Below are 17,623 nucleotides of genomic sequence, written 5' to 3'. Positions count from 1 at the left end.
AGCATATAATTCTAAGATTACTTAATAACTCTCAAAGCTGCTTCTGTGATGAAAATGGCATTTTCACCCCTTTGTTGACTGTGGTCCGCTGTCCCGTGCAGATCTTTCATACTGCCCCGGACCCCAGCATCCCTCTTCCCCAGCCTCAGTCTCGGTCTGGATCCCGGAGGACTCGAGCCATCTGCCTCTCGACAGGCTCCCGGAAGCCCAGAGGCAGGTACACTCCGTGCTTGGCAGAGCCCGATAGTAAGTGCCGGCCTTAGGGAGAGGCTTTCTTCATTCTTTAATTCAGCCTTTCTACCTCTCATTAGGTAGAAATAGAAGTTGTTTTCACTGATGCTATCACGCCAGTCCCTCCCCCACCCCTAACGTTTTATATGTTCTCTGTCAGCATAGTTGCAAGGTACCTTGGGCACGCAAATTCATTACTGCTACAAAGGAAATAATTAGTTTGCTCAAGCCTCCCCCCCCCTTTTCTCCCTGCAACTGTGATTGAGTACATGAGGTGCTACTTCGTAGAAGGTTTTGTCCTATTGTCAAAGTGGTAGAAAAGAAAGCAGGAGAAAGTCTGGCTGAAGCAGCCGTTTTCTTTCTTCCTCTCACATTATGTTCTTAAAGCATCATCTCTTGGGTATCAAAGTATCTCAACGAGATTAAGAAAAGAAATCAGAGAAGCTACACTGCGCATTATCACTATCTTACTGCCCTGAGCCGGGCCCCACGATGAGATGAGTAGCAGCTTGAGCCCATAGCATGTGTTAAACTGTGGCTGTTTTCGTTTTATTTCATGTCACGAAGTCCCCCCCCGATTTTTTCACAATCAATATTTAATAAAAAAACACTGTTTTTTTAACTTATACGTATTTAAACACTCGATTGCAGTTTCTCTGATTTTTTTTTTTCTTATACCTTACTTATAGAAACATTAAAAAACACACCCAGTTAAACAGCCACTTTCTTACGTTGCTATATTCTTAGCAGGAAAAGGAAAAGTTCCTTTCTTTAAAAATAGAGGGCAGCTTGTAACTTGCGGCTGACATTTAATGGTGCCTTTGCACGGAGGAGAATCAGATGCACTGTAAGTCAGAATCACCTAAGATCAGACAAGTAATAAAGGGGGGGGCAGGAATAAATCTTCGATATCTGTTTCATTGATTTTTTTCTTCTGTTTGGTTGGTTTTTGTGGGGGGTTTTTGGTAATATCATCATGGAATCGTTTCTCTTCCTTGTGATTCCTGTTCCAGAATTTTGTCTGAATTCAAGTCAGCCCACTCATGCTTCAAGAAGTAACATTATTTCATAGGGCAGGGCACATATAAAATCTGCCTTGAATGGTATTGAAAAATGCATTCACCAAGTTCAAATGCATATTTTTAAAGCCTTTCTCCCGTACTAAGTACAGTTCTCCCTGCCAGGTAAAGGCCCACCACTTCATTGGGATCAGGTGGCCACAAAACCTGTGTGAATAGAAAGGGGAAGGGGTTTTGGTGGCGCAGTTCTCAGCAGAGAGCCACTGTTCTTCTCTCTCCCCCTCCTGCTCAGGCGACTCCTATAGCAGCAGCCCAGCCAGCACACCCATGGGGAGCATCGAGTCCCTGTCCTCTCACTCCTCTGAACAAAACCACACGACAAAGTCTGCTTCCTGCCAGCCCAGGGAGAAATCGGGGGGCATCCCTTGGATTGCATCCCCTTCACCTTCCAATGGACAGAAAAGTCTTGGTCTCTGGACAACTAGTCCTGAATCCAGTTCTAGAGAAGATGCAACCAAAACGGATGCAGAATCAGATTGCCAGAGCGTCGCCTCCGTCACTAGCCCAGGCGACTTTTCCCCTGCCATTGACCTGGCCAAGAAAGGGCCTCACGGGACTTCAGGACAGAAAAGAGCCTCGGCTACCTTTCTCAGATCCATCTCTACAGCTGAAGGTAAGCCCGAGGGGAGCTCATGCAAGATGTCACTCGCCGATTATCCCGCACTGTGAATCAAGGGAAACGGTAATGGTGAAGGGACTGACGCTGCTGATCTAGTTTGTCCCTGAGCTAGGATTTTTCAGACTCTGGGCTGTGACTTTCTTCCTGGCTCTGCCTCTGTGAGGTGATGTCTGTAATTGCTGTCGATTCTGGTCTCCCTGAGTGATGGGCTGCCTTGCTAAAAGAACATTCTGTATCTTCTCATTTGGGCTCAGAGAAGAATGCTTGCTTTTGTTATGCATGTGTACTGTGTTATTGCTATTATTTTGTCTAATAACGCCTTGCCTGTTTTCTTGGGCTTTCTTTTTTTAGGAAACAAGAGCTACAGTGGCTCCACTCAAAGCTTAACTTCCATAGGTTCCAAAGAGACGCCTAAAGCCCCACCAAACCCAGACCTGCCTCCAAAAATGTGCAGGAGGTTAAGGCCAGACACTGCCTCGAGCAATGGCTACCAGCGGCCTGGCTCCATGTGAGTGAGAGTTTGAATTTGCTGTGTCTGCCAGGGACGCATGGGGTCCGAGAAGTCCAAAGGAGCCCTTGGGACTTCGCAGCTGAATGCCTCATCGGGAGAGTGGATATAGTCAAGTTCTGTAGGACCCTTTTGTCTTCTAAAGTGATGTGGGAGCTACAGCAGGCTTAGGATATATATAAACAATCCAGCGGGCAGGCACGTCAGGCACTTTCCCTACAAGGAGAACTATGGCCTAATTTAAGGACATGAAAATAGATGAATAATACAGTAGTTATGGGCTTTGTAGCTAGAAACCTTCCTATAAAAGCTACACATCAGCTTCTGAGCTGAGGGGACCGCTGTGCGAGGCCCAGATCCCAGCTGCCCCCACCACCCACCCCTCTCAGAGTCCCGCTGCTCCCTAGCTGCGAAGCTTGGCTTCCTCGCATCGTCCTGTGTCTCCCCATCTGAGAACTCGCTGGTTTAAACAAGCTCACAGAGAACAAGGGGTGTGATAGGCAAAAGGGAGTCAGTCCTTCTCATCAGGAGAAACGACCAGAAGTGTAGAGGCTGATGAGGAAGGGGCATAGGCTTGAACAGAAGGGGGGTCGAAGAGGAAATGGGAGCCTGCGTAGACAACTAAGCGAAATCCAAAGAGGAAAAGCTCCGCTCCGCTCCGTTTATATTACTGACTTCTGCTGAGCGGTTCCAAATGCTGCGTTGGCTGTCACCGGGCAGCCTTACATGGGTTACCTCCTTGTGCAGCAGGTCATATAAACCTCAGTTTAGAGATGATGGGAATTGATACTCAGAAAATTTAAGGGTTACACAATGTTGTATGTCAAATTAAATCAATTAAAAGTAATAATAAAATTTAAAAAGGGAGTTTAAGGCACCAGTCCACAGACCCTCAACTAGTTAATGGTAGAGCTGGGATTCTAACCCAGGGTTCCTAGCTTGACTCTGTGCTCTATTATACTATGCCCATTTTTATTTTTATTTTTTTTATATTTAAAACATCATTTGTTTTATTTGTTTGTTTATTTCCCACTAAGATGCTTCATTTGTCTCTTCGTATCCTCTGCCTTCAGGGCTCACTACAATATAATGTAATACAAAACAATACAATACAATAAATAGTTAAACTGTTCAGAGTTACAGGAACAACTATTACACTTATGCATACTACGCCTATTTTTAATATCATGGTATTCCTGACATTTAATTTTTTCCTCAAAAGCCCAGTAAGATATTTTACTAAGCTTAGTTCCATACAGAGCATCTTAAATTCATCCATTCCTCCCTTTCTCTGATACAAACCTTTTGGTTTCAGAGTGTGTTTAACATACATTATCTCTTTTGGTCAGAAATTCAGCTACCATAATATAGAGAAATAGATTTGTAAACCTGTCTACTCAGCCACTAAGGAAATTAAATTTTAAGCCAATATGTCAAGGGAGATGGGAGAATATAAGCGCCGTCCTTCACGAGGGAAAGAGAAGAGCTTCTGTTTTGTGATTGTACTGATAGTAAAAGAAGTTAATGAGAGAGCACATGTTCTGAGTCAGGCGTCAAGGGTCCTTGAGATCATCAGATGGTTTAGTTCTGGGAGAAGTTGGTCAAAGAGAGAAAATAGATTTTAAAAATCTAGTTTAGAATATCAAGGAATGAGATAGCTCTTCTAGTAAGTAGAGAAACTTTTCTAATTCTAGAGGGTGTCTTGTTTTCATTCTTTTTACTCTCTACCTCATTTTATCACCTGTTTACAGACTGTTCCCCCCCCCCCCCCATGATTTGAAACAGGATTTGAATCCACAAATTTCTTTAATGAAACTTGCATTGTAAAATTATTTTTCAGTGTGGCAGCAAAAGCCCAACTGTTTGAAAGTGTTGGTTCAGTGAAGCCAGTTTCTTCTGGGCGGTAAGTTTTCAAAACAAAGTAAAACATAAATAAAACCAGGGTGACGTTGTTGCCTTGTGTTGTCAGGGTGGGTCATCTTTGACAGCTCTGCCCGCATTCTGCAGGTGGTCAAATCCACATTCACTCTCTCTTCGTGGGGAACAGGTCATGTCCGTAAAAAGTACTTAGTGTCTTAGACTGTTAGGGTGATGCTGCACCTGCCAACATCTTCACAAAGGAAGGGTTCTAAACAAACTGGTTTTCTAGAAGACACACGTTGCCATAACCCTTTGCATACCAGACTCCTTTGATAACAGTTTGTGAAAATTTTTCAAAAGTATAATCTTGACTTTGAAACCTATAGAACTTTTTCTGGAAGAAGCTGGGTTTTTGTTTTTGGGGTTTTGTGTGTGTGTGTGTGTGTGTGTGTTTTCCCCCCAAAGCCTAGGAGGGCCCTCATGTGGTGTTAGTGTTTTTAAGTTCACAGAGTTGGCATCTTTCTAGGACGTTGGTCGGTGCATTGCGTTCATATAGTCGATTCTAGAGAACCTACGTGGATCTTACCTTTGCTGTGGCATTTTTACCTTTTTCCTACTTTACCAAGACTTAGTGAAAACTAGGCACCGTGCATGTCAAAGCCAACACCATTTACCTCTGAAACATCATTTTCAGGCCTTGCTACTTGTCTGTCCAGCCATATGGCTGAGTTGCTCCACTAGATGGAGCCCTCTTATTAGGAAGCTCCAAACAATCTATTAAGATCTCAAGTACTGTAATCAGAGTTGTTCCCACAGAGCTTTAAAAAGGCAAGCTATTGAAGTCAGTCAGGATGCCGTCACATCATAAAGATATACTCAGATGTTCAACAGTCAGTCTCTGCATTTTTAATATGCTTTTACATTCTACATACTACTCTAAATCAACTTCTAATGGCTGTCAGCATAAACCTAGAGCTCACTCAATGGAACATTGAAAATTACAGGCTTTGTCAACTAGTGCACAGCACTGTGGACCATGTTGTAACTTTTCACCAAGAGACAGGGACCGAGGAACACAGCGGACCTCATATTCGAATTCTTGGTCCACCACTTCCTATGTGGATAACCTTGGAATTACATATTTAAGAAATCTGTTTTCTCTATAAAATGAAAGTCATAATTCTGTTTTTGCCTAATTGTTGTAAATTTCAAATACACAGCAATCTATTTGGTAAGTTCTCCACAGATGGTCTTTACAGTCACAACTATTATTGTTATGATAATTTTTATTAAAACTACTTTCTTAAGGTATTCAAGCTTCTAATTAATACATTAATAATATTTAAACATTAACTCTTAACAGTCATCTGATACTTTTTCTTATCATTCAGTACAGTGGAACAATAGAAAGAAGTTGAAAGCATTTTCCTTACTAATCTCTACAGTGTTTATTTCGTGTTCTTTCTGTGGAACTGAGGGTCACCCTTGAACTGGACCTTGAAGAATGCTAGAACCAGTAGTGCCTAGAAGGGAGACTAGCTATGTTTGTGAAAGAGACCAGTTAGGAGATTCTAGCGGGTGGCTTTGAGCCACAGAAAAGGAACATCTCTGGGAATCACTGCAGGCTTTGGGAGCCATTGAGCAAAGGGGGATCTAATCAGGGATGGGTGTAGATCATTTTAAGTGGCTTTTCTAGGGAATTGTGAAGAGAGTACAGTCAACCGTTTACGATGGAAGTGGTGAAATTTAAAGGCCTTAATTAGGGCAGTAACATAAGCATGGGAAGCAATAAGGAGGACTTTATGGATAGGATCAGGATTGGGCAACTGCTTTGATACTGGGAGCGAAAGGCAGGTGAAGAAGATTCCAAGAGTTTGAGGCAGAGTGTCAGAAAGAATAGCCATTCGGTTTCTGATCTCAGCTCGTGAGTACATGGGGGAAAGGAAACTTTTGGCCATAATGTTTGAGGAGCCTGAGCATTGAGAGGCAGTTAGAAATGTGCAGCTGGGACCAGGAGACAGCGCGGAGTTTGTCGTTTGAGGAACTTCTACACGGCAGTTACTCTGTGTAGATGAAGGTGGGGCTTATTGAGTGAAAAGGAAAAATAGTTAAGCATCGATTGCTCTTTGGGGAATGGTTTCACTTAAGGGTCCAGCCAAGAACAATGTGAAGGAATGAACAGAAGGAGCAGCTTCATCAACATGGTAGAAGCTGCAAAAAAGTCAAGGAGACCGTTAGAGGAGGACGCTGGTTTTTAACATCTGAGACATATGTTGTTTCTTTAGGATTTAAAAAAATATTATCTGTGCACATGTCTACTCCCTTCAGCAGTGAAACTCTCAGCACCCAGAAAGTGTGAGAGAGTATATGTGTGTGCTTATCATTGTTAAGCGGCTCTCCAGAAAACACGGTATCAATTTTGATTTGGTGGATTTTTTTATTTTCCTTATGATTAAGTACGCATTGCAAATTTTGCCCACTGACCGTATCAAACCTTTGTAAATCTGCTCATCAGCATTGGGAAGCATTTAGCATTGGAATGGGGCTTGTGATCAGATCGCCTTCCATAGGATAAGGGAAGAAGTGGCTTTCAGGACAGGAAATGTTATTACCTTACTCTCCCATGCAATAAGAAGCAGGATTTTCAAAATCCTTTTCAAAGGATATTAGAATCTTCTGGAGAGTGAGTAGGTGACAGTGTTATTTTCACATCTTCAATACACCAAGGCAGTCAAAGAGGAAGCATTAGCACCTGGAGAGAAAACTTCACTGTCACAGAAGTCTGCATTAAATCACCAAGCCCTCTGCCGAGTTAACACCTGTAGTTACGGAGCTCAGCAGAAGAAAATTACACCTGTCTAGACACATGCACAGATAATTGAAAAGTCATGACAGATTTTTTTTTTTGCTGTGTATTTTTGACACATTTAACAATATCCATTTATTTAGTGATATAATTCTTCTGCTTGCCTCCTCCTGCCATTATAAAATGCTAAAAAGAGAACTTTCATGTCTGCAAAATTAATAATAGTTTAGTTGCCTCTTAAAGTGCAATTTCAAAAATTATATCATTGTAAGGATTATTGTATCTTAATCATTTCTGTAACTGGAAATTATGCATCTCTTAATTTATTTTAAGGATGCAAAGCACTAAGACTTAATGTTTATTAAAAGAAATTATTGCTGTTAGGAAATTTGAATTCTTGAAAAATATTTACATATTTTTAAAGAAATGACTCTGTAACCCTCAGTTATATCAGATATTGGATCAAGTGATTATATTTGACTAGAAGATTTATAAGGAAAAAAACTAATATTTTTTTCTACTTAAGATTACTGTTGTCTGATTCTTAGAAGTCTTCAGAACTTGGTAGCTCCTCTCCCAACCTCCCATCCATGTCAACCAGCACACCCATGTGAACGCGTGGGCCCACGCACACACACATGCAGCCCTTGACTGTAAGGCCCTGTCTTTCTCTGGGTGCCTCTGTTTCCTCAGTTCTTAAACCATGTTTCCTTGGAATGGGGGCTGGTGGTCGTCCCCAAACCTGACTGCTGCAGGCTCCCCTAGCAAACTGCCTGAAGGTACAACCTGAGACTCACCTCCTGTGAAGCCGACTCGGGGGGCAGGGCCAGGGTTTCCCTCCATAAGCTTTCCAGCCTTCAGATAGCCACCTGCGAACCCGGTCTCAGTGACCTGGCTTCCTCTGGGAGTGCAGAGGTGGATCCCTGACCTCGCTCCAACAGGGAAGTGAAACAGCGTGCCCCAGGTGCTTTGAGAGATCTGCGTGGCCAATGCAGCGATGCGTGTTTGCTGATTCAGTGCTGGGACCAAAGGGAGGAAAGACAAGGCCCCTTGAATGTTTAAAAGGGCTCATCACATAGAAAAAGAGCCCAGAACAGTTTTCCTCCCCCTCCCTCCCCTTCTCATTTATTCGGGAAATATTTCCTGAGTTACTACTGGGCAGCAGGCATTGTTCATGGAGGCTGCAGTCCGGTGAGGAGACAGGATAGCAGAATATCAACAAGAGCAGCAGAGTAACGGCTGCCCTGCCGTGCGGACTTAGGAGGGGGTGGTTCTGGCCCAGGCAGCTACCTTAGAGTGTGGTCAGGGGAGACACGACCTTCAGCCGAGCTCAGGGAGTGTAAGGCGCATACATAGCACGCAGGGGCAGGAGGAGGCCCTGGCGGCGCCCGGGCCCAGCCGCCCGAGGCGGGGGTGGGTTTGGCCTGCCTGAGGGTGAGGAAGGCGAGCGCGGGAGCGGAGGCGGAGAGCTGACGGGCGCCTGCCTGTGTGCGGCATGCGGCCGGCGGTGGACACCTGCTGCAGGGCTGATGTCAGGGACGCAGCACAGCCCTCGGAACCTTCTCCAAACGGCCGTCCGGCTGCTCTGTAGAGAATGGATCGCAAGGCGACGGAATGGGAAGCCGAGAGGATCCAGGGTGGTGGGAAGCCAGCAGTAGGTCACACCAGACATGATTTGGGCTTGGACTCTAGTGACGGTAGAGAGGGTGAGAGGTAGGTGGAGTCAGGAGGAGTTCCACGTCTTCCCAAGGTAAAGGGACGTTGCAGAGTCAACGTGACTCGACTGATGACTTGATTAGTGGCCTCAGATGACGGTCTTTTAGTGTTGGCTCAAATGTTTTTAAGTGGAACTCCTATAAAACTCTGAAATTCTGACTTCTCTGAGAAAAGCAGAGTGTCTGGTTATATGGAACCTGAATTCCCACGTGGTACAGATATTGGGAGCTGAGTGCTGGCTTCCCTTTCTAAGAGATGGGCATACTCCCTGTCTGTCCCCATCAGTGCCCTGGCAGTGAGGCTACTCTTGGTGGCCATTTATGAAGAACTTATCCACCATGCCTACCTAACTCTTTTACTACACTTTGTAGACCTTTTAATTTGGGGATCTCACCTCTGGTAAGCTGAAATAAAAGTGGCAAAAAAAAGCTTTAGGGTACCTGTGACCCTCTGTATAGCTGCAAAAACAGCTTATTTACCAATAATTGAATAATAATATTTTTCAAAACAACCGTAGGCTGTTTGTTATAAGCCAGGTGGTAACCCTTGGACGCATTGCCTGCAAACATAAGGGCTTTGGGTTTGCTCTCAGTGTTTTCTGATTACACATGAGGGTTCAGTTTGTGAAAAAGGCACTTTGCACACTTCCATGTGCACTTTGTATATATATTCCTCCAATCACAACTAAAAATATTATCATTTTTAAGAATAATTTGAAGTTTAAATGTATTTATTTTGAGTGTTGTGGTTTTTACAAATCGTCTTTTGTCCTTTCAGCCAAGCCAAAGCCATGTACTCCTGTAAAGCAGAACACAGCCACGAGCTCTCCTTCCCACAGGGGGCAATATTTTCTAACGGTAAGTGTGCCCATTACCTCCCCTTGAGGAATAGTGTAGAGATAAGAGTCTAAAGTAGAAGCCAGGGACTCAGAATCTAGTCCAGGCCCTGCCTCTCATGACCTGCACCAATGAACACATCAAGTGCCTCGGGATCCCAGTTGCCTCCCCTGTGTGTGCTCGAGTGTGTGTGGTGGGGACGGGGCAGGAGGGGATCGAGGGTGCAGGGAGAGTGGGAGAAATTGGCTGGTTGATTGATTACATGAATGCAAAGGACATTTCTCGCTTTAAAGGAGCTATGACATTGTTTTGACTAGTGTATGCATGCAGTCATGTGGATTCTTGCCCATTTGCGTATATAATTATTTGAAGCTAATGTTGATTGAGTGACGTTAACTTTTTACTTTTTTGCCAGTGTACCCATCAGTGGAACCAGGATGGTTGAAGGCAACTTATGAAGGCAAAACAGGACTAGTTCCAGAAAATTATGTTGTCTTCCTCTAATACTATTTAGCGGATGGCAGTATCTTCATGGTATCCATGGTAACAAATAATAAGTGCTATGATTTTATCTGACACAGATATGGGGATCAGCCCACTAAATGAAAACAGACAATTTCTATCAAGTCCTGTACCAGCAGACTACGTAGCTCCCTATTAATGGAAAAGAAAAAAAAGTTTAAATTGTTTGTCATTCTTTTTATTATTTGGCTAGTTTCTTATTTAAAAATATCTTTCTTTAAGTCTCCACAATGTCTCCTCCATAGCCATTGAGAATCTCAAATACTGTGTAATTACTATATCCCAGAAATCTGAAAACTAGAAATCTGATATAAGGATTTTGGGATCTGCCCTTAACTGTCTCGCATTCTCTTAGGAACCTTGAAATCATTACTTAAAAATGTAATTTAAATTGTTCATTTATTATTTTTTCTTAAAAATATACTGCTTTTATATATTATTGTTTTGCTGGTCCTAAACATTTCAAGAAAATAAGGTTTTTTTTAATGTAACTTTATTTTTGTTTACCAAGTAAGGTGATAATACTAAAAAGCAATGATGTATATGATGTCTGTAAATGAAGCCAAATTAAGTCATACACTGAGTCCACTGTAAACACTCCATGCAGCATTCTGGACACCTTCCGAAGGCTTTGAGCAGGGATCAGCAAACTATTTCTATAAAGGCCTGACAGTAAATACTTTGTCCTTTGCAAGCCCATAGTCTCCATCACAATATTTAACTCTGCCATTAGCAGAAAGCAGCCATAGACAATAAATAGATGAGCATGGCTGTGTGCCAGCACAGCTTTATATACAGACCCTGAGACTTGAAGATCACATATTATCACAAGACATGGAATAGTCCTCTTTGACTTTTAAAAATCCACTTTAAAATGCAAAAGCCGTTTTCAGCTGCTGGGTCAAACAAAAATAGGCAGCAGGTCAAACGTGACTCATGGATCATGGTTTGCTGAGTCCTGATTTAGAGGATGCATAAAACTACCTTTATAACTTAGGGATTTCTATGCAGTGTTACCACATTAAGATATAAATACTGATAAATCATATGCACATATACTCTGCTAGTAGAAGAATCATAACGGCATCACAAAAGTATAATTTCCATAAGAGGAAAACAATGTGAAAGTGTAGGCTTACAACTTAAGTTCTACTTGTAACACTCAAGTGTCAAAGAATTTTGCTGATACCTAATTTTGGCTAATGAGAAATTCTCTACACATGATAAAGAAATTTTTAAGACACTAGTAGAGAAGCTTTGCCTTCAAAAGTCTGTGCTTAGTTAAAACAGAATTTAAACTTAAAGGTACAGGATTCTTGACTGATTTTCGGACCACAAAATTTTAAAATGGTTTTATCATTTTTAGCAGGAATAAAATGTGTACATGATTTTTCTTAAATGCCATTCAATTTACAGTCTTCATTAGGAATTGCACTGAATTTATAGAGTATAGAAATTAACTACCCATTTATATATACCATCAACATCTGGCCACACATTTCTATTATTTCAACAATTCTATTTCAGTAATTCTGGCATATTATTTCTACAAATATTTGCATGTGGCAAAGAGCCTTTCTTCTCAAGGTTTCAAAAAGCTGGTTACCTGCCATTTAACCGTCACCGTGCTGGCCCATTAGGCTCTATTTTCCTTCTTACTTCAGAGTTCTCCACTGTAGATGCTCAGGTATTGACTGTATAAAACTCTCTTTATGTGATATTATAATCTGTAATCTCAATCTCTTCTACTTTAAATTAATGTTTCTAGAGTTAATAGAGTATACGCTCACACACACTTACACAACTATGCCTTGGAGCATTTATGCTTTTCAAATAAAAATGGAAACATAGAGTAGAATTTAAAAGTAAAGAGAATAACAGTAGGTGGAGTCACAACCAGAAGTAAATATCAGTGCATTGGAATAAAAAATATTTAACGTTATAAAAATTAGTAATATAATGAAAAAATCTGATAAATGGGGTTTATCTTTCCTTTGCTGTTCATTTTTTGGACACAGTAATTGAGTGTTGCTGGAGCTTCTTGATCTCTGGATCCTGGGTGGCCCTTACTAGTAATAATAGCATTGCTGACACCCTTGACTGCCCTCTGCTGGAACAGAAGGTCTTCTTTCCAGTGTACCCACCAGTCCCTTAGTCCTTACAACACTCGCAGTGTAAGTACCTTGCCATCATCTGGCAGCCTACCAAATTAGAACCTCTTAAAGCAAATTGATTTTCTTTCAAAGACCAACTTGACTCCAAAAAGAGATTCAGAATTCTACTTCACTTACTGCTGCATAAGGAAAGCTCACCCTTCATTTTATTTTAACACAGACCAGAGTGTTCCTGCCTCTGAGTTGTCTGTGAGCTAATTCGTCCGATGCTCGGTCAGAAATTAAGCTTTTGCTGTCTAGGATGTGGGCGTGAAGCTCTCCTCCTCCTGGTGAGGCCTGTCTTGTGGCAGTACTTGCTGTGGAAGCACAAAAGTGCTTCCTCAAATTGTGTTTTTGTTTGAAGTTTTAATCTTACAGATTTGTGAGGATGGTTCTTTTTTCTTCATACCAATTACATGTATAAGCAAGTCATGGCCATACGTTGGAGATAGACTACAGCTGCTTTTCTCAAGAAGTACATTTCCTGCAGATAAGATATTTATGAGCATAGAGAAAGTGAAAACCTGTGCTCTAAATCACAATATTAATCGCACAAGAAGATAATGCCAGTCATTGGAAGATCACATTCAAAATTGTAACAGCATTTCAACAATGAAACCTTAACTTTTCAGAGACCATGTGAAGTTTAGTTAGAATTGCTACATCCACAGCTCCAAGCACACAATGCGGACACCCTAAGCACTGGTTGCAATATGAAGATGAGATGGATGAGCCTAAGTCATCGTGTGCGTTACGTGAAAGCAGCCCCAAGTGCAAAACATTTATGTATTTAACAGGTGACTCTTGTGCCGTAACTCTACCAAGTTTAAAGAAACTAGTCTGTCAATTGAAGGCTCTTTCTGTTCTGTGAATATGTATGTCTGAACAGTAAAATAATGTTTGTATTCCTGTGAAGTCCACGAAGTGTGAGGAAGTACCATTTCTCCCTGAGTGATGCGAGTGGTCTCCTAACTGTGCTTTGCAGCACGAATGAGAGTAACCAGGTTTCTCAGCAGTGGCTTGACTGCTGCGTCTTTCAGGGATGGTGCAGGAAAACAGAGTACCTTCCAATCCTGAACGATCCAGGTTCCCAACTAGGAAAAATAAAGATACATAATGACTTTTATTTCATTCCTATTCTGGATATTTGGTTTAAATCTTGTGGCATGCTTTCTAAAATTCCACTGCGTTGTAAGGAAAATAAACCTGGCACCTTAATCCCGTGACGGGAACACTTGCTGAGCTCCTCCCAGTCTCATTCTTCAGGCTGTGTCTGATGTGAGAAAGAGTACCATCCACACTGATGCTGGCGCAGAGGAGTCCCATAGAGCCTGTCTTCAACAACTTCACTTTGTAGCGAACCCCCTGAATTAGCACCTAAAACCCCAATTTGATTTACACTTTATTGACTGAAGTTAGAGGCAGAGCAATTTAGGAACAGATTTTGTTCTTTGGTTTTAAAATATAAGTTGCAGCTGTTACTCTGACCTAAAAACACTGGGTGGGACCCACAAAACATATCTCCTGGTAAAGGAAAAAAAAAACAAACAAAACCAGAGACTTTACAGTTGTCCAGAAGTTATTTTGCTCTTGACTACAAGTTTTTCACTTAGACTGGAAATTGCTGTTTAATTTTGCCTCCTACCCTTTTTGGTTACCTTCCAGAATCAAAGCACATTTTACAAATGAGGTTAATTTAACCTTTCTGAGTAGAATATATCCCGGCTGTCTCCTGTTGATCCACAGACTTAATATCAGTTGTTTATCAACTAGTCTCACATCTCTTGAACACATTCCTTGAATCCACCCATTGTCACCAGTATCTTCCTGCTCAGATGTGCCAGTTCCCTTGGGAGTAACCTTATACAAACCCAGGCTTATGAGTGACATGGACTCTTAGAGGATCAGATCAATAAATAGGATTTTTTTTTTAGGGCAGCTGCACCTACTGTTTTAAATAAGGAATCTCAAATAGAATGTTGACCACATTCACAGCAAGCCAGGCAGAAAACCGATCTACCTATTCTAGGCCAGTGTTTAGAAGCAGTTGTATGAGGTACAGAGTCCAATAGGTCCTCACTTCTCCGCCTGGCACCCATGAGAGAGATGCCGAGTTCAGAGCTGAGTATTTCTCGGTGCTAGAGGGAGAGATGGAGTCTGTGTGCTTACTGAAGAGTCCCAAAAGGCAGGAGCCATTTAAAATTATTACAGACATAGCCTCTATCATCATAGATGTTTGTGTACAAGGCTACGTGAGGAACTTAAGTATCGGAGGTGGGTGGGGGCTGAAGGTGCCAAGACCACCTTAATTAGAAGACCATTTTCTCCTCTCGTATTATCTGCTTCTTCTCAGCAGTGTTTCCCATGGTCTTCACCCTTCCAGGGTTGAGAGCACCCAGCTTTGCCTTGAATCCGCTCAGTCTCTTAGATTAAAATGTGCATTTTTCTGTATATGGCAGCATTGTTAGAGGTTTTATGTCTGCCTCTGTATCTTCAGTCACCTCTCTTTTACAGAGCACACTGCCTACACGTGATTTATGCTTAAATTCAGAGGTATCACCACATATTGAGAGCTGTGATTTCAAGATTCTTCTTGAACTCTGAGCTGAAACCTTTACAAATAAATAGGGAGTTTGTCAGGGAAGACGACTGTTTTTTTAAAATTCAGAATTCTATTTATATTCTGTTAAAATTAGAGGTACTATAGTTTATATAAAAGTTGAATATTTAGATATTATATTTCAGTACTAGGAATTTCTTTGCAGCCATTAACATGACAAATAAAATAATAAATATGAAAATGACAGTAAATTATCATATTGAATTTTTTGTTTATTTTGTAGTGTTTCTGTATTTATCTGCACTTTGTGTATATATATATACACACATACATACATAAACATGTAAATAACCTTATGTTATTCCTAATCTAAATTGCCACAATATTTTTGATGTATGTTTACACTGTATTTTAAATTACTTTAAAAATAAATGATGTAAGCACATTTTAAAAACTTAGTCTTTGTACTTGAAGACCTACTGTGTTGGAGGGCGGCTGTCTTGGATGCATATGGAGAAAAAAGTTTCAGGTACTGTGAATGGTCATTTTGGGTGTGGCTGAGTGGAAAATCATAACTTTTTCTTGACAGTTGAACTGTTTCCTGAGAAGTTGGCATTATGAAAGATCAGGAAGACGTTAATGTTGGTACCTATTGATAATGCAGGTGTCTACAGGAGAAAGAGGTATATAGGCCGTAAACAAAGTATCAAGTATAATAGATATGCAGGCTGACCTGAAAATATGTTTGTAAAAGTTTACAAGTGTATTATTGAAGAAGTATCGTCATACAAATACCCCGTTAGATTTTTACTAATTTTATGACACTCTTGGTCACTATTTTACTTCTAGCTAAATTTTGCTTTTCTGTGTAAAAAAAAGGGGACATGTATTTTATGTTGCTAAATTGATTGCTAAGAGTGCAGCAAATCACCTAGCAAAAACTAAGCCTGACAAGTTAGTAACAGGGCTTTTGGGCATACAACCTGATTTTCTCAAATGAATTGTAGATTTTATTATCAGAGGAGAAATAAAATCATGACACAAGGATGTGTTCTCATCAAGATGGTAGCGTAGGTAAATGTGGTACTTGAATCCTCCCACAACCACATCAAAATTAAAACTAAACTTCAGAACAACTATCATTCAGAACTGTCTGAAATAGCCAAACAGAAGTCCTACAACTAAAGATATAAAGAAGAAGCCACATTAAGACTGCTAGGAGGGCAGAGAGACAGGCTGGTCCTACATCCACATGTGGCAGATAAAAATCTGGAGGGATATCTTAGATACAGAGGTCCCTCAGCCAAAGCCCCCTAACCCAGGGTTCCAGTGCAATAAGAAGTCCCCATAACTTCTGGCTCTAAAAACCAGTGGGGATTGAGGCAGAGTGAGACAGAGGGCTGCTGGAGCTCCAGGCCTTCCTGTTAAAGAGCCCAAGCATGAACTTACTTGCTCTGAGTTCCAGTGCTGGGGCACCAGGGACATATGGGGAGGAATTGAGTTGTCTGGCACCAGGGCAAAAGCTGGAGGAACAGCTTTCTCCCAGATAGAAGTGCTGACAGAGGTCACTGTTCCTTTTCTGGTCCCTCCCCTCACAGAGCAAGTGAGTCTCCATCAACCTGGCTAACACTGCTTGCCCCACCCTGGTGATTCCCTGAGACCCCACCCAACTTGTGGGCCCACTGAGCAGATTCCCATGACTTTTCCATACAAGCAGGCTGTCTTTATGGAAACAGCTCCTGCTTTGGACTTTCCTAAAATTTCTCAAACAAGCAGCATCTGGCCTTGGTGTGCCTTGTACCTCTCACTAAGGGGCCCCAGGCCTGACACTAGCAGCAGCTGACCTTGGTTTGCAGCTTGGCCTCTCCTGGGCACCTCCAAGACCAGCACAAATAGCAGCCATTTGCAGATCACTCTGTAGCTCAAGCTGGATGGCCTGGGCAGGACATAAGTGTCAGCTGACCTTGATTTGCCCCTCTCAGGAGGCCCCAGAGCCAGTCGACCAGGTGGACAGCTTCAGAACATACCAAAGCACCACCCTACCTCCACAAGAGACTCACTCAAGGAGTGGACTCAGCAGGTACCAGTAAGGTTGCTCTGTGTGGTTCGCCCTTGCACAGTTGATCCCCACTGGTGGTCGTAGCCAGTCCTCACAGCCAGTCGGCCTGGGGGTAAATCCTTCCCATTGAGGTACCAACAGCAATCAAGGCTCGACTACAGCAGGAGGGTTTACACTGCCCACGATAGGGATGCGCCTGGAATGCCCAACTTGGGTGATTGAGGAGGCTGTTCCACTGGACCCTACATGACACCCACTAATAAGGCCATTTCACCAAGCCCAGGAGACATAGCAGCTCTACCTAATACATAGAAACAAATCCAGGCAGCTGCCAAAATGAGGAGACAGAAACATGTCTCAAAGGAGCAGAACAAAACTCCAGAAAAAGAACTAAAAAAATGTAGACAATCTCCTAGATACAGAATTTAAAAACACTGGTTATAAGGATGCTCAGTGAATTTAGGGAAAGAGTAGATGAACTTAGTGAGAACTTCAATAAAGAGATAACCATAAAAATGGAGATAGAAAACAAGAATTAGAAATGAAGAATACATTAAATAAAATGGAGAATACGTTAGAGGGAGTCAACAGAGGAGCAGATGAAGCAGAGGGTTAAATCAGAGATTTAGAAGATAAGAGTTGAAAACTCCCAATAGAACATCAAAAAAGAAAGA

General features: G+C 41.9%; 1 protein-coding gene across 1 annotated transcript in view; it reads left to right on the top strand.

The window, feature by feature from the left end:
• Positions 1 to 10,615, top strand: part of ARHGAP42 (Rho GTPase activating protein 42) — a 221,783-nt gene extending 211,168 nt beyond the window's left edge. The window contains exons 19-24 of the mRNA XM_081155734.1: positions 102 to 246; positions 1,543 to 1,923; positions 2,281 to 2,437; positions 4,278 to 4,340; positions 9,597 to 9,676; positions 10,071 to 10,615. Of these exons, the coding sequence (XP_081011860.1) occupies positions 102 to 246; positions 1,543 to 1,923; positions 2,281 to 2,437; positions 4,278 to 4,340; positions 9,597 to 9,676; positions 10,071 to 10,159 (915 nt within the window). The 3' untranslated portion in view covers positions 10,160 to 10,615. The remainder of the gene's footprint in view (positions 1 to 101; positions 247 to 1,542; positions 1,924 to 2,280; positions 2,438 to 4,277; positions 4,341 to 9,596; positions 9,677 to 10,070) is intronic.
• The last annotated feature ends 7,008 nt before the right edge of the window (positions 10,616 to 17,623 follow it).

The sequence above is a fragment of the Miniopterus schreibersii genome, assembly GCF_964146895.1.
Source record: "Miniopterus schreibersii genome assembly, chromosome: 12".
Classification (NCBI taxonomy): Eukaryota; Metazoa; Chordata; class Mammalia; order Chiroptera; family Miniopteridae; genus Miniopterus; species Miniopterus schreibersii.
This window is presented reverse-complemented; position numbering and strand designations above follow the sequence as displayed.